Source organism: Ananas comosus, linkage group 23 (genome assembly GCF_001540865.1).
Source record: "Ananas comosus cultivar F153 linkage group 23, ASM154086v1, whole genome shotgun sequence".
NCBI lineage: Eukaryota > Viridiplantae > Streptophyta > Magnoliopsida > Poales > Bromeliaceae > Ananas > Ananas comosus.
Window position 1 is genome coordinate 6529000 of NC_033643.1, and position 27627 is coordinate 6556626.

The 27627-nt window shown below is 38.1% G+C and overlaps 3 protein-coding genes across 5 annotated transcripts; 2 read left to right on the forward strand and 1 right to left on the reverse strand.

Annotated features, from left to right (window-relative positions):
- Positions 9771-14072, forward strand: LOC109727751 (translocase of chloroplast 159, chloroplastic-like). The gene has a single exon (XM_020257925.1). It carries the CDS (start codon positions 9865-9867, stop codon positions 13816-13818), a length of 3954 nt encoding a protein of 1317 aa, XP_020113514.1. The 5' UTR covers positions 9771-9864; the 3' UTR covers positions 13819-14072.
- Positions 18814-22208, reverse strand: LOC109728018 (REF/SRPP-like protein Os05g0151300/LOC_Os05g05940). Its single transcript, XM_020258275.1, has 3 exons — positions 21990-22208; positions 21645-21866; positions 18814-19585 (listed from the first exon to the last, which is right to left on the reverse strand). The coding sequence occupies exons 1-3, from the start codon at positions 22026-22028 to the stop codon at positions 19148-19150; spliced, it is 699 nt and encodes a 232-aa protein (XP_020113864.1). The 5' UTR covers positions 22029-22208; the 3' UTR covers positions 18814-19147.
- On the forward strand, positions 24415-26753 carry LOC109728019. Of its 3 annotated transcripts, none has more exons than XM_020258276.1 (3): positions 24415-24895; positions 25500-25581; positions 26419-26753. In XM_020258276.1, the coding sequence occupies exons 1-3, from the start codon at positions 24663-24665 to the stop codon at positions 26482-26484; spliced, it is 381 nt and encodes a 126-aa protein (XP_020113865.1). In that variant the 5' UTR covers positions 24415-24662; the 3' UTR covers positions 26485-26753. The 3 variants fall into 3 exon arrangements, 1 of the variants encoding a protein (XP_020113865.1); XR_002220891.1 differs by having other exon boundaries at positions 24424-24876; positions 26419-26439; XR_002220892.1 differs by lacking the exon at positions 24415-24895 and adding an exon at positions 24903-25070 and having other exon boundaries at positions 26419-26439.

The window sequence follows — 27627 nt, forward strand, 5'->3', positions numbered from 1 at the left end:
ATCGCACATACGATAATAACCATCGGTGATGCTCAACACCTGTCTCTACGAGACCCTGTCGCTGCCGTTATACAAGGGACCCTAGCGATCGATGTTCCCAGCAACACCCAATTACTTGTCTCATTGAGACCCAAGCGCACCTGTCACCAATTTGACTGGACAAGCATACCATTTCAAGGTTTGCATGTTAAGTCAAGTCGCAAACCTTTTACGCTATCACATATGGTGACAATCAAAGCCAACAACCAGGCTCAAGTCACTCCACAATTGTGATTCCGAACCTCTCGACAATAGATCGAGACTATTAACCAAACAAACCTTTTAGTTGTAACAAGTACGACTAAAGAGCTAACAAGCACCCAAACTCGAACCTACATCCGAACCATCAGCAGTGACGATAAGTCAACTGCGCAAAACCTACCAGGAAATAATCCAAGACTCGCTATAAGGACAAAGATGACCATCACTCAAGCGTTCTCATAAACAAATAGAGAAAACACCGACCCAATTCAAAAGTCCCAAACGGGAAGATAGTATTTCGTCCTTCTTTCGACAGTATATTGTCTGCAGCCAATATACTTATCAAAAGAAAAGTGAAATATCCGAAGATCCACTACCAACAACGAGTTGGAAGTGTGACATATCGAAGTATCAAGCCACCTGATACCTCTTCACGGAACCACGAGTTCACAACCAATACTGTCGAACCATCAACTTTCAATCGACATTCGAAATCGAACGACCCTAAGACGACTCACAGGAGTCGTTTAACTATCAACATGCCGAATGGTCTTGCGAGACTAGCGCCAACTACACAAACTCGAGGCTATTGGAAATGGTTTTTAACGTTTTCGCACACAACCGAGCTTTGTGTGGTCTCTGCGTGCTCGGCTCGTGTGGTGAGTGCGATTTTTGAAGCAGTTCATCCAAGTGTCTGCGAGTATGGCTTTCCGCGCCCCAAAGTAGGGTAACTGTGAGACTGGGCTTCTAACATAGACAGTCTGACGCAACGACACAGCCTAATGTTTTTTGCGTGTATAGTGATTGGACGCATCGAATATGGATGCATGCGCGCTACGAACTGACCCAAACTGTTGTCATTCCACTCTTTAGGAAGATATGAACGAGGTAGGTCAAAGATCCGAACGCTCCTCGATTTCACAGGCACATCAAGGAAGAGAGTAAGCATAATAACCGTCAGAATCTGGGAAGCAACACTAACAATGCCAGTCCCGAATACGACTGCCCTATCCAAACCTCTGGGCTATACGCCATTAGTAGGCTTCCCATGAAGTCACGTCGTAATCTTGATTCACAGTGCTTTCGGTCTAACGAAGACACCGCAAACAGCTCTCGTGTCTCAAGTAGAGAGAGGGCCTGGCGTCACGCAGTATGACATCCGCTAGCCGAAGAACACTGCGCTTGTCAAGGCTCCACTTCGACAGGATGTGGCAAACCTTGGAACGTTCGCACCATCAATGTTTGTTTGGTTCATTGAGGCAGTATTGCCATATGTTTGAGGATGTCGATGTTGTTCCCATCTAGTTGACCCGAGTGGTCTGTTTTGTGTTCTTTCAGTTGACGACTTATGCGCGTGATGGGCCTGGGGCGGCGAATTGTCTGCTGGTTGCCGACGGTTGAGCATTGAGCATATTGCATTGTGATCGGCCGCATACTCGTCGCACTTTCACGAACATGGCGGTCTTGATCCCACCGCAAGGAGTGGGTTTTTCCGAAGTGATTGAAGCGGTGCAACCCGGAGCCCTAGAGAGGTTATATGCCTGGAGAGTAGTGTACTAGGCTTGAGGTCTGCGGTGCTGACAAGAGAGCATTGGTTTCAGATTGGGTACTTTTGGACTTCTTGACGTGTGTCGTATATGTCTATAGTACAGTCGTCGCATGCATACTTACAGTTCTTACTTTATAGTTGTCTTGGCTATATTAGATATTCATGTATGCTTTTTGGTATCGCAGTTACAGTGCGGTATAGCCGTTAGTTCAGTCTAGTTCTTATTTCTTCGTCAGTTTATTGCTACTGTATTTAGTAATATCTGCTCATTAGTCTTTTACATCTCTTTTGTCCTACTGTATTCCACTGACGGCCGATTGTGTGTGTATAGCTCTTCTGGATCCGTAGAGTACCTTCCTTTTTCGGCTTGCCGTCCTCAGGGAGGGAGACATGTTTACATGTGTCTCACTCCCAGCCATTTTTCAAGGTATCGGCAGGCGGATGTGTTGATTGGGACGAGACGCGGCACGTAGTAGCGGTTGATAGATCTTCGACCACCAGGCTTGTTCGAATTGGCTCTTACCCTTTTTATTTTGTGATTATAGCTTCAGAGTGTTTATATGGTCAGTATCTTTTTATTTCTGTTGATATATTTAACATCAATCCACATTCATCTTAAAATGTATTCAAACACAGAAAATATTTTGAAATCTAAGATGCAAAATCCACACGAAATCTTTGAAACTGATTCTAGCTCATTTTTTCTTGAAACTGTGACGAGTGCTTATTAATTTAATATTAACACTACATAAACATTCGTGCAACGGAGGTTTATTTGCACCTGTCAATCTCTAGTCATACAAACGTCGAAAAATGACGTCGATGAGATTAGTATAAATTTGTTTTGATTCGATTGCAGTTTAGCTAATTAAATTCATCTATTTTGCATGTGAGTTCTATCTCTATATTTGGCTCGCATCAAGTTAATAATTAGATATGGCCGTACGCAACATGACGATAGTGGAATCTATGCCTACATTTCCTTTGGGCCATGAATTTTTTATTCAGTGAAGCGCAATTGGACCCTACGTTAGATTTTGATTAAGTTGCCACGTTAACAGGTCATGCGCAAGACTATTTTTGTGGTGGCGTACGGACCTATTTACTTGATGCGTGCTAATACATTTTATTATTTGTTAATTAATGATAATTCGTATTCATAGAAGATATATGTTTTAATATATGGTGTGAATATAAAGATATTCGTCAGCCATAAGATTTCTCTTGCATTAGTTTATGTATATTTGGGTCAATTACGCAATACTCTACATTTCAATTGATTGCGATGTCATGTTTTAAATTATCGCATCTATATTCTTATTTTGACGGATGAACTGAAATTAAATAATCATAAGTGTTTTCGATTATTTAATGTTTAGCGCTGAGTAATATTATTTATATTTCGATTGATTAGGTGCAAAGCCAAAGCGCCTTATTAAAAAAAAAAAATTTATTTACTTTAAAGTAGCGCTTCCGGATAATTTTCATGTTATATGCAGCACTAAGTCAGATTAATTTATTAGTTCAACTGTTTGTGTGCAAGCAAAGCGCCCGACGGAAGAAAAGATAATTAATTGTCTTAAGAAGTTGCATGCAGATTGTATTTAATATTATGTTTAGTCTGCTCCGAAAGGAGGTCTAGAATGAGGTAATAGGGTGGTTAGGATGGTAATTTTCGTACTCGTTTGCGAGAATTTGCCTGGCCAAAGCTGACAATTTCTTCATATGGGAAATTTGAATTTATCATGACCTACAGAAGTTTATATTTATCTCTCATAGAGAGATTGCATATTTATGCTCATAACTCTGCTCCAAAGGAGTGTTATGATGTCATTTTAGTTATGCATAGAGAACGAAAATACTTATGCTTGTAACTCTGCTCCAAAGGAGGGTTTGTGATGTCATATAAAGTGTATTTTTTTTAAAATTTTGGTTGGTGTATTTTTGATGTGGCTTTTTATGATTAAACATGCATTTTTTTTCAGCTATGACTCCATTTTCTTTCTATTGGTGAATCTGTTCTATACTTAATGGTTTAATTATTCGGAGTGGGGAAAACAAATTATGTTTATTTTGGGCCTATATGGATTTAGATTTGGCTCTGTGCGATGAACAACCGCTAAGATAGTGGGGCCAATAACTCCACAGCAGGATCGCGCAGGAAAAGTGGGAGCCGATCCAACCGCTTATTTGATGCTCATAAAGTCAAGGGTATCAGCATAAGGGGATCAATCCAGAATGTGATAAAGCCAAGGTAATATCTAAGGCATTGAGGAGCAATTTGTCAGCTCCGATAAAGCTTTAGCGAGCACTTAATGAATAAATGTCTTCCATGAAGTACTTCGGAAATGCTCAATTCGCGAGCACATTATGGAATGCGAGATATTGCAGCGCACTCACCGCACTTGAGTAGCATCTCTGATTCATTTTTAGTGCACTTTATTTTGACTCTTTGCCATTGAATACGGACCATTTCAGAATTTCTTTATACACACATAAAGATAAATGGTCTGTTATGAATTATTGACCATGTGTGTGCATGAGGAAGCGCAGTATATACAAGAGAAACAAATTCAGTTAACTTTGTTTTCAAAAGAGACAAATAAGCGGGCTAATGATAAGGGTAATTCTGGTTTTTATGCATGAGTTGCATTTAGTTTCTGTTCCATCTAATATTGGTGGATTGATCTGGTGCACTGCCACGTGGCGAATTCTGTGCAGGGATTTCAGAATCGCAGAAAACCAGTAAAGATGAAGTGACTACTATACAGCTGAAAGCAATCATAAAGTAGAGTTTGTTGGAACATTTAGATTAGTTCTTTCCACTGGTCACATTTTGGATTTAATTGATTCCTTTTATGTTCCAAATTTTTCTAAGAATTTATTTCTCTTCGAAACTTGTTGGATTGGGATATAGTTTCAGTTTTAATAATAAAGTTTTTTCTTTATCCTATAAATCTCAGATAGTTGGCTCTGGTGTTTTGAAATAATCTATATAAAATGTCTTTAGATGATTATTATAGTGAATCCTCTTTACATGCACGAAATGTTGGATCAAAACGTGGCATTAATAGTGAAAAGTCATCCATGTATGGTATAAGGTGTGGGACACATCTCGAAACAGAATCAAGGGTTAATTAGAGAAGGCATTTAGATGATTTGACTTTCTGACTTTGGATATGTGTGGACTGCATAAGGAAAGCAGACCAAACTTCTTTAAAGGTGGCTAAAAGATGTGATGGAATTAGAATTGATCATACTGATATATGCCGACCCTTCGTATTTCAATTACTGGCCATAAATATTTTTATCATTTCTACATGACTACTCTCTATGGCTATCTCTACTTGCTTAGAAAAATCTGAGCATTAGATGCCTTTAGCATATAAGGCTGAAGTATAGAGATCAACTCGAGAAAAAGATAAAAGTAGTTAATCAGATAGGGGTGGTGATTTTTGGTAGACAAACACGATAAGGCCAAATTCCTGGCCTTTTGCTAAGTTTTGGAGAGTGCGGAATTATCACAGTACCATGCCAGGAGCACCTGATCAGAATGGTGTTGCTGAAGACGAAAGCGGTACTTAATTGATATACTTAGGAGTATGATCAGTATTAATGCTCTTCCAATATCCTTGTGGAGTGAGGCACTCAAAACTGCCCTATAATTCTTAATCGGGTTCCTACAAGCTGTACTAAGTCTTTTTGAGCTTTGGACAGGTAGGAAACCCAGTTTAAGACATTTTCATACATGGGGTTGTCAAGCTGAGGCCAAATTGTATGATCCACAAATAAAGAAACTGGATCCTCGAACCATATCAGGATATTTTATTGGTTATTCAGAAAGGTCCAAAGGGTATAAGTTTTACTGTCCATCACTTCCTATAAAGATTGCAGAAACTAAAACAGCACGGTTTATTGAGGATGGTACAATTAGTGGGAGCTCTGAACCTCGATTCATTGAATTTGAGGAAATTCAAGAGTATTCGGATTCTGTACATGACAGACCCATTATTGTCCCTCACGATTTGTTGGTTCCTATTCCAGTAGAACAACAAGTTGTTTTGGAACCACAAAATGATTGTGAACCTATCATTGATAATTCACATCAAGATGAACAAGTGGATAATTCACATCAAGATGTACAAGTGAATAATCCACATCAAGATAAACATGTGGATAATCAGATAGATTTAAGAAGATCCTCAAGACAGAGAAGACCGGCTATATCCAGTGATTATATTGTTTATCTTTATGAGAATGGTCAGAGTTTAGATGATCCTCTTAGTTTTTCCGAAGCTATAAATAGTAATAATTCTACGGACTGGTACAATGCCATGAAGGATGAGATTGAATCCATGAACCACAATAAGGTATGGGATCTTGTTGAGTTACCTATTGGAGTTAAACCCGTAGGATGCAAATGGATTTATAAAATTAAATGGGACTCCAAAGGTAACATAGAGAGATACAAGGCCCATCTTGTGGCAAAAGGGTTTACTCAGAAATAAGGCATTGACTATAAAGAGACTTTCTCTCCAGTATCTAGAAAGGAATCTTTTCGTATTATTATGGCTATGGTTGCTCATTTTGATCTCGAGCTACACCAGATGGATGTCAAAACTGCTTTTTTAAATGGGGATCTCTATGAAGAGGTGTATATGAATCAACCTGAAGGATTCTCGCAAAAGGGAAAGGAGCATTTGGTATGCAAATTAAAGAAATCAATATATGGACTAAAACAGGCCTCCCGACAATGGTATTTAAAATTTAAACAAACTATTTTAACCTTTGGTTTTAAGGAAAATATTGTTGATCAATGTATTTATTTAAAAGTTAGTGGGAGTAAAATAATTTTCTTAGTCCTTTATGTTGATGATATTTTGCTTGCCAGTAATGATCTTGGGCTATTGCATAATGATCTTGGGCTATTGCATAACACTAAAGAATTTCTTTTCCAAAATTTTGAAATGAAAGATTTAGGTGAGGCCTCGTATGTTCTTGGTATTGAAATCAAAAGAGATAGACATAAAGGTTTACTCGGTTTGTCTCAAAAGGCCTACATAAAGAAAGTTTTGAAAAATTTTGAAATGCATAATTGTAAGCCCAGTGTTGCTCCTGTCCAGAAAGGGGATAAGCTTAATGCTTTTCAGTGTCCCAAGAACCAATTAGAAATTGAACAGATGAAAAGTATACCTTATACCTCTGCAGTTGGTAGTCTTATGTATGCACAGACATGCACACGTCCGGATATTGCTTTTGCCGTTGGATTACTTGGCAGGTATCAAAATAATCCAGGTATGGAGCATTGGAAGGCTGCTAAGAAGGTTATGAGGTATTTGAAAGAAACTTTAGATCATATGCTGATTTATAGGAGATCGGATCATTTGGAGCTGATCGGTTACTCGGACTCCGATTTTGCTGGATGCCCAGATACCAGAAAGTCTACGACTGGGTATATTTTTCCGCTTGCTGGTGGAGCGATTTCATGGAAGAGCAGCAAACAAAGTGTTACTACTCCTTTGACCATGGCTGCAGAGTACATTGCATGTTACGAGACCACATCACAGGCTATTTGGCTTAGGAATTTTATCATGGACTTAAGAATTATGGACTCAGTTGCTCGTCCAATAAAGATTTTCTGTGATAGTTCAGCTGCGATTTTCTTTGCCAATAACAACAAGATTACAGCAGGGTGTAAACACTTGGACACTAAATATCTTGTTGTGAGAGAAAAGATAGATGAAGGTTATGTTACAATTGAATACATCAGTACCAAGTGTATGATTGCAGACCCAATGACCAAGGGGCTGGCACCTGGGTCATATACAGATCATGTTAGAAATATGGGTTTGATTTGTTCTTTCGATGTATAAAATTGTAACACTTATTTTCTTTCAATAAAGTTAAAGTTTAATGCAGCTGTGTTGGATCATTTAGTAGACATAAATTTTCGTCTATGAACGAATGAACATACAGTTTAAGTTCATTCATAAAGTTGTGCCATATAAAGTACTCGGCTAAGAGGTGAAGATGGTACGGTAATTATGGAAGGAAAATTTCGTTATGAAGAGGTGGACCGCCATAGTTCCTATCATTGTAGTCTTTTAGTTTGAGCTAAAGAGCAAGTGAGTTCTAAGGTATTTGACCATAAAGTTTCCTACAATGCGCAATAAAGTTTGGAAGATAAAAAATCCATTAATGGAATATGATTAATATGAGCAAAGTGGGAGATTGTTAGGATTTTCATATATTGTGGCCAAATTAATCATATTTAAATTAGGATTTACTATAGATAAAGGTCAATTCTAATAGATATAGAACTACTTGATATGGTATATTTTATCCCTATCCCATCTATTTTAAATTTAAATAGAATCTTAATCAGACTTTGATGGGAAGTCGATCTGAACTCTATATAAAGGGGTATTGATCCTGCCACATTCTCATACGCATTCTGGTGAAGAATTACCATCGGTTCCACGCCATACGGGAGAGTGCCTGAGAAAGGAGGAGAAACCAAATCACCCAGATTCGGCTCGTGACTTCCAGATCATAGCCGGACTTCTCGCTTCCGCAGATTGATTAAGAATTTTTTCTCTATGACGCTCTGTGAGTTATTTTATTTTATTTGATCCTGAATTTTGGTATGTATTTAATTTGATTCTTGTTTTACATACCTATAAAGTTCCATCAGAAAATCGAATAGCCATTTTTTCTAAAATTTATAAAACTTTTCTCCAAATTTTTTTTTACAGGCAAACCAAATATTTGAAAACTACTTTTCATGAAAAAAAAGTTTTCGGAATAGTTTTACAACGTAGCAAACATATCCTAATTAGATACTAACACTCAAGAATATTTTGAAATAGGCCCTTTAATTTAACTTAACTTCATTGGCTTTTTTTTTGAGAGAACTATGCTCCATTGCTCTTGTTTCGATTTTTCTTTAAAAAAAATAAATTTAACTAGAAATAAGAAGTAATTTGTCAAATTTGATAGCTCTAATAGCTACTAACAGGCGATTTGCTAAAGTGACGAAGCTGTTGAAATAATGAAATATAATTCAATTTAGTAAAATTTTCCAATACTTGACTAAATTTATACAACAAAAACAACAAAATGAAAATAAAAAATATTAATTAAAAAGTATAGATTTTTTTTTTTCGCTAAAACTCTTGTAAACTGCAATATAATGCACCTATTTTCTATCTAAAGGTTTGTTCAATATTGAGGGCGAACTAATCGTCATTAGGCAAATAGAGTTGGGATGAAATCATAAAGAGAGATTCTTCTCCATTTTTTCGTATTCTTTCTAAGACTCTTTGTAAGCTACTGTAAATACTTTTTTTTTTTTTTTGGTCTAAGAGCCCGTTTGGTATTGAGGGCGAGCTAACGCTATTAAACAAATAGAATCGAGATAAAAGTATAGAAAAAACATGCTTTCTTTACTTTCTAGTGAGACTCTAGAAAATATATTATGATCGACTCATTACTACAAAAATAAATATTATGTTTTTTTTTTTTGTAATATGTATTTTGCATATAACTTAATATTTTTGTAATCCCAAAAACATGTTTTAGTAAGAGTAAAACAGCTATCTAAATAGTCAATAGTGGAAAGAATCACTACACATTTGTACCCTTCGCAAGATAGTTCTACCTCAAACCCTAACCCTAGCACCTTCTAGAAATTTTTTTTTCTTTGCTTTTTGATCAACTAGCCAACAAAAAAACCCTCCGACAAATAAAAATTCCAAAATAAAAAAATCAAAATAATAATAATAATAATAATAATAATAATAAAAGAACATACTTCACATTATCTCCCTTCACTCCTTTTATCCTGTGGCCCTCCTCACTCCTCCATATTAACCCCTTCCCCCCACCCCGCTTGCTTAAAAATACAAACTACTGCTACATACATACATACATACATACATACATACATTCTACCTCTATCTAATATCCTCCAAAACGTGAATAAACACATTCCCTTATCCTCTCCCTTCGCCCTCCTCCTCTCTCTCTCTCTCTCTCTCTCTCTCTCTCTCTCTACGAAGCCCCTCTCCCACGCCATGGCCACCGCCCACGGCGACGACAAGGAGCTCCTCGACGCCCCCGACGACGCTCCCGTGGCGGCTGCGGTGGGGGGCGGCCGCGAAGCCGGGGCGGAGAGCTCGAAGGAGGCTGTGGCTTTGGACGAGAGCCCGATCGAGGACGAAGGCTCCGAAGCTAGGGCTTCGGAGAATCCTCTCGAGAAGGGAGACGAGAAGCCGATTGAGGGAGAAGCCGATGGCGTCGGCGCGGTTGACGCGGAGGAAGATGGAGATGGGGGAGAAGAAGGGGTTGAGAGCTCGAAGGCGGCCGCAGTAGCTGAAGCTGAGGCTGGAGCTGAAGCTGGTGGTGCTGTGGCGGCTCAATCTGTAAGTGCTTCTGCTGCTGAAACCCTAGGAATGGATAGGTCTGCGGAGTTAGATGGTAGTATCATCCCTAATTCGATGGATTTAGATGCTGATTTTGGTTCTGGCGAAAAGCTTGGTGTTGATGGTGCGGAGGAGGCAGAGAAAGTTGAGGGCTTGGAAGGGGGTTCTGAGGTTGTGGGTGGTGGAGAGGTGGATAAGGGTTTTACGGGGAAGGTTGGTTCCGTTGATTCTGATGAGGGTTTTGATGACGGTTCTACTCAGAACCGGGAAATTGAGCGCGTGATAGTACAAAATGAATCGAACCGAGCTCCTGATGAAGCTAAAGCCGATGAGGTTGAGGATGACGAGGTGATGCAATCGGTGGTCGAAGAAGCTGAAGATAGTGGGAGCGAGGAGGTGAAGGCAATGGATGTTGGTAATGAATTTGATGCAAAAACGAATCTTGAACCTGTAAGTGATGCTGCTGCTGAAGCTGAAGCTGTAGCTGAAGCGGTAGATAAGTTTTCGGGATTGGATGGTCGTGCTGGTGAGACTGAGAAAAATGAGGGTTTGGATGGTGGGTCTGTTTTGATGGGTTCGAATTCTGATGCTGATTACGCTGACAAGGTTGGCAATGGGAATGGTGATGAGGTGACTGCTAATGTTGGGGAGGCTGAGAAAGCTGGTAGTTCGGAAATAGCTGAGGGTTCTTCAGATAAGGTTGATTCTGTGAAAATTGATGCAGAGGAAAATAGTAGTATTACAAAGAGTCCGGAAACTGAGGGTGAGAAAGCTACGAATGAATCGGACCAAGTTGCTGAAGAAGCAGAAGCTGTTGAGCCCAAACATGATGCAGGCGAGAAGTCTAGGGAGGAGGAGATGAAAAGTGACTTTGTGGACAATTCAACTGCAAAGAAAGGTGGAGATGACAGTGAAGAACCCTCTGAAAACCTAACAGCCACTATCTATACTGAAAAAGAAGGGAAAGCTGGTGATCATGGCCCTTTTGACCCTGCTGATGATGAAGAAAATGGTGATAATGAGACGGGTGGAGAGGAGGACGAAGTTTTTGACTCTGAGAGGCTGCCTAGAGTCGCAATCTTGGAGAGCTCCGAAACTGCTAAAGAGATCATGAAAGAATTTGAAGGAGGCTCTTCACGCGATATAGATGGGCAAATTGTAATTGATTCGGATGAAGAGGTGGATGAAGAAGATGATGATGAAGAGGGTGATGAGAAAGAAGTGTTTGACTCTGCTGCATTGGCTGCTCTGCTGAAAGCTGCGACTGGCTCATCCCCTGATGGAAGTTTCACTTTAACTACTCAAGATGGTGCCCGAGTTTTCTCTGTTAATCGTCCCGCTGGGTTGGGTTCGTCAGTCCCGTCACTAAGGCCCGCCCCAGCGCGCCCGGCCCGACAAGACCTTTCCATTCCTTCTGAACTGGCACTGGCGGCCGACCCTCTTAGTGAATTAAATGATGAGGAGAAGAAACTACATGAGAAGGTTGAGCTGATAAGAGTTAAGTTCCTTCGCCTCGTGTACCGGTTGGGGCATTCTCCTGACGACACAGTTGCTGCACAAGTGCTTTATAGATTGAGCCTAGCAGAAGGGATCCGACGGGGAAGACAAATGCACCATGCTTTTAGCCTTGAGAATGCTAAAAAGAAGGCCTTGCAGCTTGAAGCAGAGAGAAAGGAGGATCTTAACTTTGCCTGCAACATTTTAGTACTGGGTAAGACAGGAGTTGGGAAGAGCGCTACCATAAATTCCATTTTCGGTGAAGAGAAATCCCTAACTAATGCTTTTGAACCAGCAACTGCTTCTGTGAGAGAAATAACTGGTAGTGTAGATGGTGTTAATATTCGTGTTATCGACACTCCGGGCCTTCGAACTTCCTTGATAGACCAAGCATCTAATAGGAGAATCCTTTCATCTATCAAGAAATATACCAAGAAATGTCCACCCGATATCGTATTGTACGTCGACCGAATGGATACCCAAACACGCGATCTTAATGATTTGCCTCTATTAAGAACCATTACAAGCACATTGGGTTCGTCCATTTGGTTCAATGCAATTGTCGCTCTCACTCACGCAGCTTCTGCTCCCCCCGATGGTCCCAATGGTTCTCCTTTAAGTTATGAAGTATTCGTTGCGCAGAGGTCCCACGTCGTTCAGCAGTCGGTTAGGCAGGCGGCCGGCGACATGCGTTTGATGAATCCGGTGGCTCTCGTCGAGAACCACCCTTCCTGTAGGAGGAATAGAGAGGGCCAACGGGTTCTCCCCAATGGCCTAAGCTGGAGACAGCAATTGCTTCTCTTATGCTACTCCTCGAAAATATTATCAGAAGCCAATTCCCTTTTGAAGCTTCAAGATCCTTCTCCTGGGAAGTTATTTGGGTTCCGTTTCCGTTCTCCTCCTCTTCCCTTCTTGCTGTCCTCCCTCTTGCAGTCTAGGGCACACCCAAAGCTCTCCTCCGACCAGGGGGGAGATAATGGAGATTCCGATATCGATTTGGATGACTTTTCTGATGCTGAACAAGAAGAGGAAGAAGATGAATATGATCAGCTTCCGCCATTTAAGCCTTTAAAGAAAAGCCAGATTGCGAAACTCACCAAGGAGCAAAGGAGGGCCTATTTCGATGAGTACGAGTACCGGGTCAAGCTTCTTCAAAAGAAGCAATGGAAAGAGGAGCTTAGAAGGTTAAAAGAGATGAAGAAGAGAGGCAAAACTACACAAGATGATTTTGGCTATGGTGATTACCCCGAAGATTATGATCAGGATAATGCCCCAGCTGCTGTACCCGTTCCTTTACCCGACATGGTACTGCCTCCTTCATTTGACTGTGATAGTCCCACCTACCGATACCGTTTTCTTGAGCCGACCTCACAGCTTCTGGCTCGACCTGTTTTAGATACTCATGGGTGGGATCATGATTGTGGGTACGATGGGGTGAGCCTAGAAGAAACCCTAGCATTAGCCAGCCAGTTCCCTGCTGCTGTATCGGTTCAAGTGACCAAGGACAAGAAGGAATTTAGCATCCACTTGGAATCTTCAGTTTCAGCCAAGCACGGCGAAAACGGCTCCTCGCTAGCTGGTTTTGATATACAAACTGTTGGGAAGCAAATTGCTTACATTCTCCGTGGTGAGAGCAAATTCAAGAATTTGAAGAGGAACAAAACTACAGGGGGTGTTTCTGTAACTTTCTTGGGCGACATTGTGGCGACTGGATTGAAGGTTGAGGACCAGCTGTCAATTGGGAAGAGGCTGACACTTGTTGCAAGCACAGGAGGGGTGCGTGCGCAAGGCGATACGGCGTACGGGGCCAACTTGGAGGCACGGCTTAAAGACAAGGATTATCCGATTGGCCAAGCCCTTTCAACCTTGGGATTATCCCTAATGAAGTGGCGCGGTGACTTGGCCGTGGGGGCAAACTTGCAGTCTCAGTTTGCAATTGGGAGGGGCTCGAAGATGGCTGTTCGTCTTGGTCTTAATAACAAGCTGAGTGGGCAAATCACTGTTAAGACAAGTACCTCAGAGCAGCTTCAGATTGCACTGTTGGGGATCCTTCCAATTGCTATGTCGATATTTAAGAGCGTGCGGCCTGGTGAGTCTTTTGCATATTAGTTGGGTCTAAAGGTTAAATTATTGGTTATCAATAAGTTTCCTAGTATTCCGGTGGAGTGAATAGTATCTGTTTCGTTTTCTTTGAACTTTTGCAATCGCTGCAGTTAGTTTTGTCATAATTTTACCATGAAGAGAGCTGTGGAATTGAGTTAGAACTGTGCGGGCGTTAGTAATGTTAGATTTGGTTCGTATGCTATGAAGTTGCTATGTTGTTTCCTTCCATCTAAAATAAAAGCCTTTCATTTTCATATGAATTTTGGTTGCTGAATGCGGTAGTTACCAACTGAGTGTTAAATTGGTCTGTTAGAAGTGTTATTTTGGAGTTCAATTAATTCTTTTGAGATAATAGTCATCTCATTGTTGCCGTTTGATTTTTATTCTTTCTGAGAAACAATTTTATCATCGGAGTAGGAACAAAATGATCTGTGAGCTGCGAGGATGAAGCAAGTCTATTTGAGATGTAAGACTACTACAGCTTTAATATAATCTAAAAGAAGAATAGTGTATCACAAGTTATATTCTTAGTCTTTGATTTACGTTATAGAGCTTCTGTGATATATTAACATATTAAGGGCCTGTTTGGCCTATAGCAGTAGAGACTAGTGCTGTTGAAAAAGTACTGTAGGAAATAGTGTGGTGTTGTTAAAAAAAAAAGGTATAGAGCGTTTGATTGTTTTTGTTAATAGTACTGTCTATTATAAAAAGATGTTTGGTAAAAACTTTGTTAAATAATTACAAACCGGTATAAAGTATATTAAAAAGTATAAATTTAATTCAGTAGTTTCATTTATTATTTCTTAATAACAATTTGAAATTAAAATTAAAATTTGAATTTAAAATTAAAAGTTAATTTTAAATCGAAATTGAATTTAAAATTTGAATTTGAATAAACATTTTGTATTTACATTTCAAAATCAAAAATAAACTCGAAAGTTAAATTTGAATTTCAAAAGTAAGTACAAAATTTAAATTTGAATTCCAAAATTGAATTTAAATTTGAAATAGGAACCCATAAAATTCAGAGTTAAAATTTGAATTAAAATGTAACTGTGAATTTTAAATTTTAATTCAAAATATAAGTTAACTTTAAAGTTTAAATTTAAAAAGAAATTTGAATTTATAAATTTCAAATCAAACAAAATTAACTTCCAAAAAATAAATTGGGGTCCAAAATTAAAAAACTTACAAACATTACATTGAGGACCAACATTACAATAAACCCAAAGTTTCTACCTGAAGTTTTTTTTATTTTGGTCCCAAAAATTTATTTTGATCCCCAAAATTAACGTCAAAAAAAAAAAGAAGAGAGAGAGAGACAACAAAGTTTCTACCATAGAAGCTCCATCAATGGAGCTTCAACGGTTGAAGGGGTGGAGGGTGCAGAACACAAAAAAATTGTGTTCCGTCCCCTCTGCAAACGCCTTATTTTTGGGTAAAGCCTCTTTTGGCCGGGCCAAAATTTGATTAGGTTTAGTTTAGGTTTGATGCCAACACTGCCTAACCCAACCCAAATTTGGTCCCTTCTGGTATTTCCTAATCTTAAGCCAATCCATTGAGCAGGTTGCTCTCGTAGGTTCCAATTGCATGATCCAAGTTGTGGCCCAACAGCTGTAACATCAGTATAAAGCAAAGATTACCGAGGAGTTTGCCTTTATCTAATGAAAGGTGATAAGTGGCCATGACTAGCATGAGTTTCATTAACGAACTATGCCCCCATTTTGAATATTTACAAGTAAAAATAGTCAGAAGGAATCAAACTAAATGGAATTTGATGTGAAGGAGGGTTCATGAAGGCAGTAAATAGGCTGTATTGAGAACAGACCACAAAAAGAGAGATAACATAGTTTCAAATTAAAGGTACTGAATTCATGAAGGAGAAGGGAAAGGAAAGGACACCTAAGCAATTGCAGGAAATAACTTCGAAACATCAAAGAAGAATCCTGAAGGCTTCGTTTGGTTCGGGGTTAAGTAAAAACTAGTTACTCCAGGAACAGGGTTAAGTTCAGGGTTAAGGTGGGGTTAGAATAATTTTGTGTTTGGTTGAGAATTGGGTTTAGTCCAGGAATAAACAAAATAGTGTTTGGTTGGAGTAGGTGGAATAAGAAGGATAGTGGGTTGGTATAGAGATAAAAAGACCAAAATACCCCTCACATGAATCTATGTAAATAAAAACTTTTATTTTTTGCATTTAAATTTAGATGATTGCAATTTTTTTCGGGGAGTCAAATTAAATTAATTTGAGCGTAATTTGTTACCAAAAAATATTTTTCACTACTCTTTTGTTACCAAAAAATACCCTAATCCGAGACTACAAGAGAAAACCCCCAAATTGTAGGTGAAGGCTGGCACAGATCTACCTAGATCTACCCGATCCGGTTGTGTGGGTTGACCCGAAGCGAGGAGGAGAAAGTACGAAGCGCTTGGGCCGTCGGTGAAGGCTTTACGAGCAACGGCGACGAGATGGGGGATGAGAATTTCGGGGGAGCTGAAGCCTTTACAACTGGAGGTGAAGGCCTTGCGACCGACGGCGACGAGGTGAAGCCCTTACGACTAGCTTTGGCCGGAGGGAAGCCCGTCCAACCAACGGCGACAAGGAGGGGGGGTTGAGGGCTTCGGGGGAAGAAGATGAACAAGAGGTGAGGGGGCGAACAGTAGTACGAAGGGTATTTTGGGGCGGGGTTAGGCTATTCCGGGGGTGGGGTTAACAAACCCCAACCCTTATCAGGTTATCCACGCGGGGGTGTGGGGTGAGGGGGTGGGGTTAACAAACCCCACCCCTTGTTGGGTTATCCACGGGGGGGGGGCGGCGCGGGGAGTACCAGGGGGTGGGTTACAAACCCCATCCCTTATGCGGTTAAACCTGATAAGGGGTGGCGGGCGAGGGGGTGGGTTAACAAACCCACCCCTTTATCGGTTTTGTGGGGGGGGGGGGGCGCCAGGGGGTGGGGTTTGTTAACCCCACCCCTCTAATTTTGTGTTTGGGACTAACTTCGGGGTTAAGGGGTTATCCCCCCCCTTAACCCCGAACCAAACAAGGTGTAACTGATCTCCTTTGGTCCTTTTTTTGTTCGTAGGATATAGAGAGAAAAGACTCGGGAGGATTTAAAGGACGAATAGTAAATGTGATAGGAAAGAAGAAAGGAGAAAAATGAGTTAGGAGGATTGGTAGGGCATTTGGAAGTATGTTTTAATGGCTTTTGTGAACTCCCTCTTTTCTGTGGGGCAAGTTGCTTGATCAGAGTAATTTGTTGCAGGCATACATAAATTAATCCTCTTATATCCTATAATGATCCAAAACAATCTAATCTTTGTCTTTTATTTTTACAGCGGATCCCAATTAGAAAACCCGGAAATCTGAATTTATGCATCCAATTCTTTGTGCTCATTGAATCATCATGCACGACTTCAGATATTTAACTAGGTGGATAAACTTGCACTATAAATTGAACAAAGTTCAGAAGAAGACTGAAAAACTGTATCGTAAACTTCATCAGACGATTATTTGGTCTTAGGAATTTTACTCTGTTGGCTAGTTCTAGATAGAAACGTGGAATGTTGATCATTCCAGTATTTGATCATGTTATCTCTTATAAATTCTCGTGCGTAGGATCAATTTCATTTAACTAGAATTTCGCCTTATTGTTTTTCCTGATTTTCTGTGGATTTTGCGCAAGTTAATCTCTACAGGAAGTGTCTGAATTTAGAGAGTTTGTCATCTCTACTATTTAGTTTAAAAGTGTTTAATTGCTCTGTTACATTGAATCTGGAAAATTGTCAGATTGGCTCACATTTCTTCTACTATAGGTGGATGGCGTTGTTAATCCATGTAGACAACAAACAAATATTCTCATATCCAGTATCTGTTTCTTCATCTGTTAGAAGTTGGATGGTTCTCTTGTTTCACATCACACATATTTGTTTAGACGTAAGATATGCCCTTTTCCTTTAGGGGCATGGTATTTAAGTTCAGAGAAAGCACTAATTGCTGTTTTGTTGAATATCTCACAACAGCTTCCTGGCGTGATAAGCAAAAGCTTTGAAGTGGAGCTTTTGTTTTTGGCGCTCAGATGCTCGCTTCAGCTTCTTGCAAGAATGCCCTAGGGCTTTTTACTCACCGAGCGACTGTTCACCCCTTCTTAGATTAGAAAAGTCCTTCAACAACCCTGCCCAAATTGGCACTTTCTGGGGTTTCCCTTATTGTCTGCGTAGTCTACTTCTTGTCCGTAGAGTCTACTGTAGGGCATTTCGCGAGGTTAAAATTTCTTCTATATCCTACATGTAGTGCTTTTGCCTGTCTCAACTCAGGTGGTTGTGCGCCTCGACTCAGGTAGTTGTGCGCGTGAGATGTGCTTTGACTTTAGGGTAAACTTCAATTTACCTCATTGTGGTTTAGTGCATTATCACTTTGTCATCCCGTTCAAAAAGTTACATATAACTATCGGGTGGTTTAATGTGTTTTACTTTGTTACTATGTGGTTTAAAAAAGTTACACTTAATTATGAAATATTTTTTCTTCAAATTTTCACTATAAGAAAATATGGTTAAATAGGAGGATATCACCCTGTGGTCTTTAAAAAACTTCGCTTTGCTATTCTAATTGACGTTATGGTTTTTTGGTGAAATAGAGAAAAAAAATCACCCAATAATTAAGTGTATTTTTTTTTTTTTTGGAGTATAGGTAACAAAGTAAAAAACATGTTAAACCATAGATAGACAAATTGAAGTGTAACCTTGTTTTCGTTGTGACAAGTGCATATGTTCTTATTTCATATAAATGCTACTTTCTCAGGCCATTTGTTACAGCACAGTTAGAACTGCAAATAGTTATATATTTAACAGTTACATTTATGTTTGTTTTGCTAGTATGCAGTTGAGAATACCCTAATTGTAAATTTTTTATTTGATTGTTCATAATTGGAAGATGCAGATTTTGATACTTCGCATCCATTAGTTGCCTTCAACAGTAGAACTGATGGGCAGCAGGCCTACACAGTATAAAAACTCAAGGATTTGTTTGGTCGCGTACAATTACAACTGCACTGCAATTTCAACTGCACACAGATTCAAATAAAGTATAACTCTCCGGAACTTCAGCACAGCTTCTAGACCAACACAACACAAGCTAGGAATTGCATTCACAAAATATTCAGAGCACTCGAAACCTTTCAAGCACATATTATAGTGTCCTCAATCTGCAGAATTTTAACGAAAGTGACAATAGTAGAACGCCTATATATACATAACCATTGATAGAAGGAAACAGACACGTCCGCATTTTATCGAGTACCTAAATGAGAGCTTCATATAGTAGCAGCAGCAATTATATCTCTCACTGCGCGCCGATGGGCTCCATCTCCGGCGCATTGGGCGTCTCGCCGAACACCCTGGCAATGCGCTCGGTTGGGACGAGGGGGAGGTAGGTGGCAACGGTGTAGCCCTGCTCGGCAGAGTAGGAGACGGTGCGGTTGTAGCGCTCGGAGAGGTGGGCAGCGGTGGGGACCACCACATGCGCCACCTGTGGGAACAGCGGGAGCCGGTTCAGCGACCGCCATGCCGACACCGCACGGCGCTCCACCTCCGGCTCGTACTTGGTGTAGAGGTCCTTTGCGGTGGGCTCGCACCGGGCAATGGCCGCACGGGCCAGGCCAGCTGCGGTCCCGACAAGGCCGGACCGCTGGACCTCGTCCGCCACAGACCTGGCCAGCCCTGGGGCCTCCTTCACGACCGACGGCATGTGCCGCTCCAGCTCTTGGACCGACTCGCCGACCTGTCAAGTGACCCACACGCCACACACAATAGTTAGGTCCATTTCAAAATAGACACCTCAACTAACTTCTTATTTTTTAGATTAAAAAAAATGTAAAAAAAAAATGTAAAGACCCTTAAGTCTCAACAATAGGCCATTTTGACATACATTCATCAACTTTTTATTTTTCTTTGAATGAGACCCCTCAACTTCTAATTTTTTTAAAAAAAATTTAAGCTTCCATACCAAGTTAAATATTTTATTAAATTTAATAAGTTTGTTATTAATTAACACAAAAAATAATAAAAGCCATTGAATTTGGTGAAATCACCAACAAATTTGCTAAAATTCACAATTGTCAGAACTAAATTCACTAAACTTCAAAAGAGAAAAAAAAAAAAAAAAAATTCAAGTATCTAACATTTACAAGTTTTGATTTTTTGTAGCTATCTCTTAATTCATTCTATTTGACCTCTTTGATGACTCTTCTACACATCGCTTCTATTTGACCTCTTTGATGACTCTTCTACACATCGCTCGCTTTAACATAGACGTAGTCTAATTAAACCCGTTAAAATAAATAATGCACCAAAATTGTACAGAAAAAGAGTCATCAAATAATTCATATCAATCCTAATAGATTAGATATCAAAATCAGAGGTTTTAAAAGTTAAATACCGAAACTAAAATTCGTTATAATCCATCCGTGATAGTTCAAATGTATACTATTCATTTTGAACCAAAAAACAGGAGATTAAAAGATCTATTTCGAAACGGCATATGGTTGAGCAGCATCTCAAATAAGTCTGCTAACTTGCACCACCCTATAAGGGTGTTTGGTTCCCTGAAAAAAGAAAAAAATTCGAAAAAGTAGTTTTCAAAAAGTGTTTTTCGTATGTATAGTTTTTAGGAAAAGTAGTATTTCTAGAACAGCTCTTGAATAAGGGGACTTCATATTTTCCGAATTTCTCGCTGCAGAAGCACAACTTATGGAAAGAGTGTTTTCCATGAATGACGTTTGTTTTTCCATAATGATTTTCCGAGAAACGAAACACACCCTTAAAGGATGGAGTGCATTTTTTCAAACCACCATTGCCTCGGCGTGGGACTCTATCGTACACAGGAGCTTCAAAGGTGGTACTTTTCAGGTCACATTTGACATATTTATTACAAGAGATAAATGCATAGACACCTCCGAAACCTCAAACTTTTGTTGAATGACCTTATAAGCTTTAAATTTCGCAACCAGTCCATCTAAACTGTATCAAGTAGTTAAATTGGCCCTTTCCCGCGAGCAAAGTTACTAATTAACCAACCACAAAGATAGCATGTCCTGCAGATGATCTTGCAAAAAATAACTTCAAAACACGAAAAAGACACAACCTAATTCTCTGTTCACGAATAGAAACATAGTATAAGAATTTAAAAAATAAGCTAGTTCGATATTCGAATTTTATCATTTTTTTCAAGGATTAGAATAAAAGAGATAGATTTTAATATGTTTTCACATTTTATGAGATCAGACATGCACGATAGTTGCCGAGAATAAGATTTTAACTGGTAAATTCGCTAGAAGCGAGAGGATTCATTTATTATTAACTAGTTAATAAAGTTAATAAACTCTAGTTGCCACTAAACCTTGTTAATTAAAAACTAAAAAGAAACAATAAGTGGTGAACATCTATGCTTACGTGCGCCGATCATCATTCTCACAAAACCGAACAAAGAAGGAAAAAAAAAAAAAAAGGGGAGGGGCGGAAGCCCTAGACCAAGGGGCAACCGGCGCACGATAAGCCTATCATGCTAACGTGCGCCACCCCGCGTAGTCAAAAAAGTGCATGTAAACCCTAGACCAGGGGCAACCAGCGCAGGATAAGCCTACCCTTCTAACGTGCGCTGCCGAAACCCACGATCGGGTTCCAACAGATGAGATCGAGAGATCACGATCACGGTCACCCGATCAATCACCATCCATCGTTCGACCGATCGCTCGATCATCATCATCGATCGATGGATCGATCGACTCTTAGCGATCCACAAAGAGAGAGAGAGAGGGGGGGAGGGAGAGAGAGAGATGGACCTTGCGATCGACGAACTTGAGGAGGTGGAAGGGGACGCCATGGAAGCGCTCGTAGACGGGGGCGACGACGCTCTTCACGGTGCCCTCGACGCTCTCCACCCCGGGCCTCAGCGGCCCCGCGCTCTCCTTCGCGTACGCGTACGCCGCCGCTGCGCACAGCAGCGCCTGCACCGCCGCGCCCTGCACGAACTCCAGGTACCTCAACCTCTCCTCCTCCCTCTCCTTCACCATCGTCAACAACACCACCACCATCAAAACCCTAACCCTAATTCCCCAAATCCAAGAGACGCGAAAAAAAAAAAAAGAAAAAAAAAAGAGAGAGAGAGAGAAATAGAAGGAGCTTACGATGGGGACTTCGTTGTCGTTGATGTTGGATTCCGCCATGGATTGAGAACGAGACCGAGGACGAGAGCAAGAGAGAGAATTGAAAATGAGATCGAACCACGATGATGAATCGAATTACTATGAGGGAGGAGAGGGGGGGGTGTGGGGCTCTTTTATAGGAGGGGATTGATGTCTCTCGGCCGTTGGATCCTGCTTCGGGGGAATCGGACGGCTGCGACTGGGAGACGTGCGAGAGATGTGGGAATGCGATTTGTGTCGACAGAGCTCCCTTTGACGAGTTCTTTCCTCCTTCGCCGCGAAGGAATCGTCGCTGCGAAAGCGACCGCACAAAATGACGGTGAGCCGCTCTCCTGGTTTGATTTGAATTCTTTAAACCTTTTAAATCGAGCCTAAATTACACTTTTGGTCCTCGAATATACCTCGCTTGACACTTCGGTCCTTAAATTTAAATTTTTTTTTAATAATTTTTAGCTCCTGCTTTCTAAACTATCCTAATCAAATTTTACGATCTAATTTTATTGGTTAAATACTGGCTTTTTACTTATGTAAGATAAAATTACTATTGCTACATTACTTCTACATTAGCGACATGCTAGCATTTAGTTAATTAAATTGGATTGTCGAACTTGATTATAACAATTTAGTGGATTCGAGTCAGGAATTGCTATGAATTCAAATTTGATGAGCAATATATGAGGTGTGTCATAGTTTAAGGACCAAAAGTGTAATTTAGCCTAAATTTAAAGTATCTAAATATAGTTTTATAGATTAAAATGTATGGAGATTTGTGTACAATATTTAGGTTAATTTGCATATAAAATTTACCAATTTTACGGCTTTGCAGGTCTAATTTATTTTTTAAAATTTTGCAATTTATTCCCTTTTCGATGAACCACACAAACTATCCTCTACCCAAAATATATGTATTCTCGTTTGATGAGACGAATGTAATCTATCTTTCTTAGACTCTACATAGCGCTTTTTAGAGCCTGTTTGGTCTAAATTCTTAAAACATAATATCTGCAGAATTTATTTTGATTTGAATAAATTATTTTAGTTAAAAGTTGTAGAGCGTTTATTTAAATTTAGATAAAAGTTTATTTTTTTAAGTGATTCTGTAAAGATGCTTGGCAAAAAAATCTTGATATTTCCATATAATAATATTTTCACTATATTTTATTTTAAAACAATTTAAAATTTGAAACTAAATTTAAAATTTGTACAAAATTTAAAATTTGACATTTTAAAAATAAATTTGAAAATTGAAAATTGAAAATTTACAATTTGAATTTTTAAAGCTAAATATAAATTAAAAATTAATAAATTAATAAAAAATTTAATTAAAATTAATTAAAAATTAAAAAATTAAAAATTACATGTTTAAATTTTTAAAATTCAAATTTTAAATTTAAAATATTTAAATTTTAGAATTAAAATTTTCTAATTTTAAATTTTAAATTTTATATTTAAAATTTAAAATTTAAAATTTAAAATTTCACATTTAAAATTTAAAATTTTAAAATTTTAAAATTTTAAAATTATAAATTTAAATTTTAAATTTGAAATATAAAATTTAAAATTACAAAATTTCAATTTTAAAACTTTAAATTTAAATTTAAAATTTGAATTTAAAAATTAAAACATGTAATTTTTAATTTTTAATTAAATTTTAAATTCTAAAATTTCAAAATGTAAATTTTATATTAAACTTAAAATTTAAAATTTAAAATTTTAAAATTTGAGATTTGATTAAAATTTAAAAATTCAAAAATAAATTTAAAAATTAAAATTTAAAATAAATTTAAATTTAAACTTTGAATTGAAAATTAAAATAAAAATTTGTAGTTTGAGTCCAAAATTAGAATCATATTTTAAGAAGCTGGTTTTAGCTACTTTTGATTTTGGGTCTCGAAAATCACAAAATGATTCTAAAATCAGAATCAGATTTTGAAAACGAGATTGGTAAACGCTCTATTTAGCAAAAAATTACTTTTGAGCCTAAATTCACTTTTAAGAGTTATTCCAAACACCCCTTTAGTATTTCTTAAAGGTGTCCGTGGATCGGATCGGGTTTGGGTAATTAATATACTATACGCATATCCTAAAAAGAAATGGTTAGAAAAAAAATTATATACTCTACCCATTTAACTTCAGGTCGGGTCTGGATCTGGGTACTTAAGTTACTAATATACCCATCGGATCTATTTGTGCGGGTCTGGATAGTGACTACCTGTATACTACCCGTTCAAGATCGAGTATTGATCGGATCTATACGGGTACGGATACTATATAAATATATTTTTTATAGACTTTATTAAATAGTTTATGAACAAACTATAAAGACACCCATAAAAAACTTGTGTTATAATAAGTTGTACCATCCAATAAAATTCATTTAAAAGAAAAAAAAATAAAATATCCCAGGTCCAAAATATATGCATGTACTATCTATAAATCTATAAACTCATATGAATTCAGAATGTTTTTGCCACGTGGCAATTTTTCCTTCAATCCCACCACCTCCTCTTTTGAATCGAACCTTCCTCTTTTGAACCGAACCGTCTGTTTTAAACCGAACCGACTTAATAAACAGTACCGCTCCTTCCTTCTCTTACTTGCTTCTTTTCTAAACTGAACCGAACCGAACCGTCTCTTTTAAACCGAACCGCCTCAATGAACTATACGGCTCCCCTCTCTCACAGATCGAATCGCCTCCCTCTCCTTTTCAGTTTTTTTTTACGACAGGAGCGTTTCATCTCCCTGCTCCTTGGCGTTGTTTCTTCTTCCCCTTCCGTTGTAGTATTTCCTCTCCTTGATCCTCAACCTCTCCTCCTTCTTCGCCTCCGCCTCCTCCTCCGCTGCGAATGGGAGCGACACCGTCGCCGCTGTATCTCTCTCTCTCTAGGGTTTCTACTTCTCGATCTTATTGCCTTATCAAGGGTTTTGGTTTTCGTATTGTTTAGGATGGATTCTAAAAATTGAGGGTTAATTATTCCTAATATATTCCTCCGCCTCCGCCTCCACCTTCTCTTCCGCTACGAACGGGAGCGATGCCGTTGCTGCCATATCTCTCTCTTTAGGGTTTCCACTTCTCAATCTTATTTCCTTATCAAGGGCTTTGGTCTTCATATTATTTAGGATAGATTCTTAAAAATTGAGGGTTAATTGTTCCGAATATATTCATGAGAGTTATTTGAGATTTATTCTTGAACATTCTTTTCTTTGTTTAGGGCCAGTACATACTTTATGTTGTCAGAACCTATTATCAGTGAAAAAACTAATTCTGATTTTATAGAACTTAGTAGTTAGCTATGCTGCATTTCTGAATCATGCATGAGAATTTTTACTCCTATGCCTTTTGCATAAAAATTATTTTTCAATATTATTTACATAGGAATCATTTTTGGCCCTTTTTTTTTTTGGCATTTCTCAGATATGACTCACTATACCACATCATCATATGTTGGACAATTATATGGATACTAACATACAGTTCTTTTTTTTCCCCAGCTCTCATCAATCAAGACAAACTAACCGCATTGTTATATGTAACACCCATGTTCTTTACAGGGGAGAAATCAAACTTGGTCAGGTATATGTATTTCTCAAACCGAACATTTTTTTTTGTTTGTATATAATGTTGGTCTCCTGATCTATATGTCTTTTTCTTTATTTTTAAATAATTTGGTGATGCATTATAAGACCATATCAAACAACATAGAGAAGTAAATTAAATTTATTTGTAAATTATCTGCTAAAATATTTTTATATCTCTTCTCTTTTTCTAGCCTAAGTACTCTTAGACTTATGCCAAAATAATTGAAACAACCCAAAAATGCTAAAATGAAGATCTACGGCTGAATTCATGCTTTCTCTTCTATTTTGCATTAATTTTTCATTACCTTGTATTTAGTTAAACCATCAATTAGTATTCTATGCAATTGTAGGATTATTCTATTTTGGCTTATGATATGTGAATGTGAACTTTTTTTTGATTAATATTGTATGTATGTCGACTTGGCTACCTTATACAAAGTCTATTTAGATTGTGTTGCTTCAATGTTTTATTTGATGCTCTCCTAGCAAGTGGCAACAAAGTTGTGATACTACCTTCTCTATATCTTGCTGTCAGAATCTCTGTCGTAGTATTTTAGCAAGTATACCAGCTTGCATATAATGTTGCTAATTTTAGCCTTTTACAGATAAGGACATGTGTATGTACTTTAAATAAAATGCGCTCTTTAAAAACTCCTAAAAAGCTAAGTTCTCCCAATGAGTGTGATTGCGCCCCCTTTCTATTTATTGGTAGGATTTACACTTTCAAAGGGTACATATAGAAAACGGGTACATATAGAAAATTTGAATTTCATAGGACTATATACATCTAGATAATTTTGCAACAATATCTAATAAGAACTTATATGTGCAGACTTTAGTGAGGCTTCGGTTTTCAAAAACTGTTGCTCAGAGTAATGTTGATGAGGCTTGTGACTAATGCAAATGTCAAAATTCTCCATATACTCAGATGATCAAAAGAGATTTGGTTAGATGCTATCTTTCATATATATTCTATCGTGCAAGATAAAGCAGTCAGGGCAAATAGCATGACTATTAGCCATTCCCATGCTATCAATTGGATATCTAGAAAGGTAAAGTTATCTAAGTATGCCTTCTTTTTAGTGAGCTTTGGGTTTAGGGTTTGAACAATCCTGTAGTTTGTTCTGAATTTTCATAAAATATCCAAAAGCATTATGCTAATTTTGGCTTCTGTATTTTTATTTTTTTTTTTTTTTTTTTTTTTTTACCGTGCAAAAAGCGTTGAGACAAAATTTTTCTGAAAATTTTAGCCGGGGCCCCGCACTGTCCACCTAAATATTCTCTGAATTTGTGATCATTATTATTGACCCGAATTCGTAAAACCCGACAACCGACCCGGGTTGCTCAATAACAACGATCACCCGACCCAGCAATGTTGTAGTATTGTTTATTTTATTTCATTACAGTTATTATTATTTATTTATTTATTTCCCGTATATAGTTTTGCCCTATATCAATTTCCCCGGAGGTTTGTAAAATTGAATGAAAAACAAATGAAATGGGTGGATTTTGTATACTCTAGTTTTATTCTAGAGTTTAAACGTTCTAAGTTGATTTAAAGTTATGTTAGTTTTGACTTTAAAAAAAGCTTTTTATTGATAGATAGATGTGCTATAAACTATAATTTATTTAAAATGAGTGTTGTGTTGATTAATCTTATATTTATACTACCTAATTCTTCTCTACTCTATCTCAATGGAGGAACCTCGAGTTTGATTCGAAATGGAAAAAGTATGTGTTAATCGTTCGTTTTAGAAATTATAGTCTCTATCTCTCTTTCTCCTTTTTTATTTGTAGGTAGTTCAAATATAGTCTCTTAAATCACTTTTTTTTTTATTTAACTCTTTTTCAATATTTCTAAAAAATCTTTCCCGGCTCTTTTTAAACATTTTAAAAAAATTCTTCGACAAGATTGAATATAAATGTGCAGAGTTTCTATATGATTCTTCTCTTACGTAAATACCCACATTGAATCAATTCTGTGTTATTAATATAACGTTATACTTCTATCTAAAATCCGGTTTTAGTCTTAAAGTTGATT

Excerpts from the sequence above, each read along its gene's own strand:
- LOC109727751 (XM_020257925.1), top strand. The coding sequence starts at position 9,865 with ATGGCCACCGCCCACGGCGACGACAAGGAGCTCCTCGACGCCCCCGAC.
- LOC109728018 (XM_020258275.1), bottom strand. The coding sequence starts at position 22,028 with ATGGCGGAATCCAACATCAACGACAACGAAGTCCCCATC. Across the intron at positions 21,867-21,989 it reads ACGACAACGAAGTCCCCATC|GAGAGGGAGGAGGAGAGGTT; the intron begins GTAAGCTCCTTC and ends ACGATGGTGAAG. Across the intron at positions 19,586-21,644 it reads TCAAGTTCGTCGATCGCAAG|GTCGGCGAGTCGGTCCAAGA; the intron begins GTCCATCTCTCT and ends GTCACTTGACAG.
- LOC109728019 (XM_020258276.1), top strand. The coding sequence starts at position 24,663 with ATGAACTATACGGCTCCCCTCTCTCACAGATCGAATCGCCTCCCTCTC. Across the intron at positions 24,896-25,499 it reads TGTATCTCTCTCTCTCTAGG|CTCTCATCAATCAAGACAAA; the intron begins GTTTCTACTTCT and ends TTTTTTCCCCAG. Across the intron at positions 25,582-26,418 it reads GAGAAATCAAACTTGGTCAG|ACTTTAGTGAGGCTTCGGTT; the intron begins GTATATGTATTT and ends TTATATGTGCAG.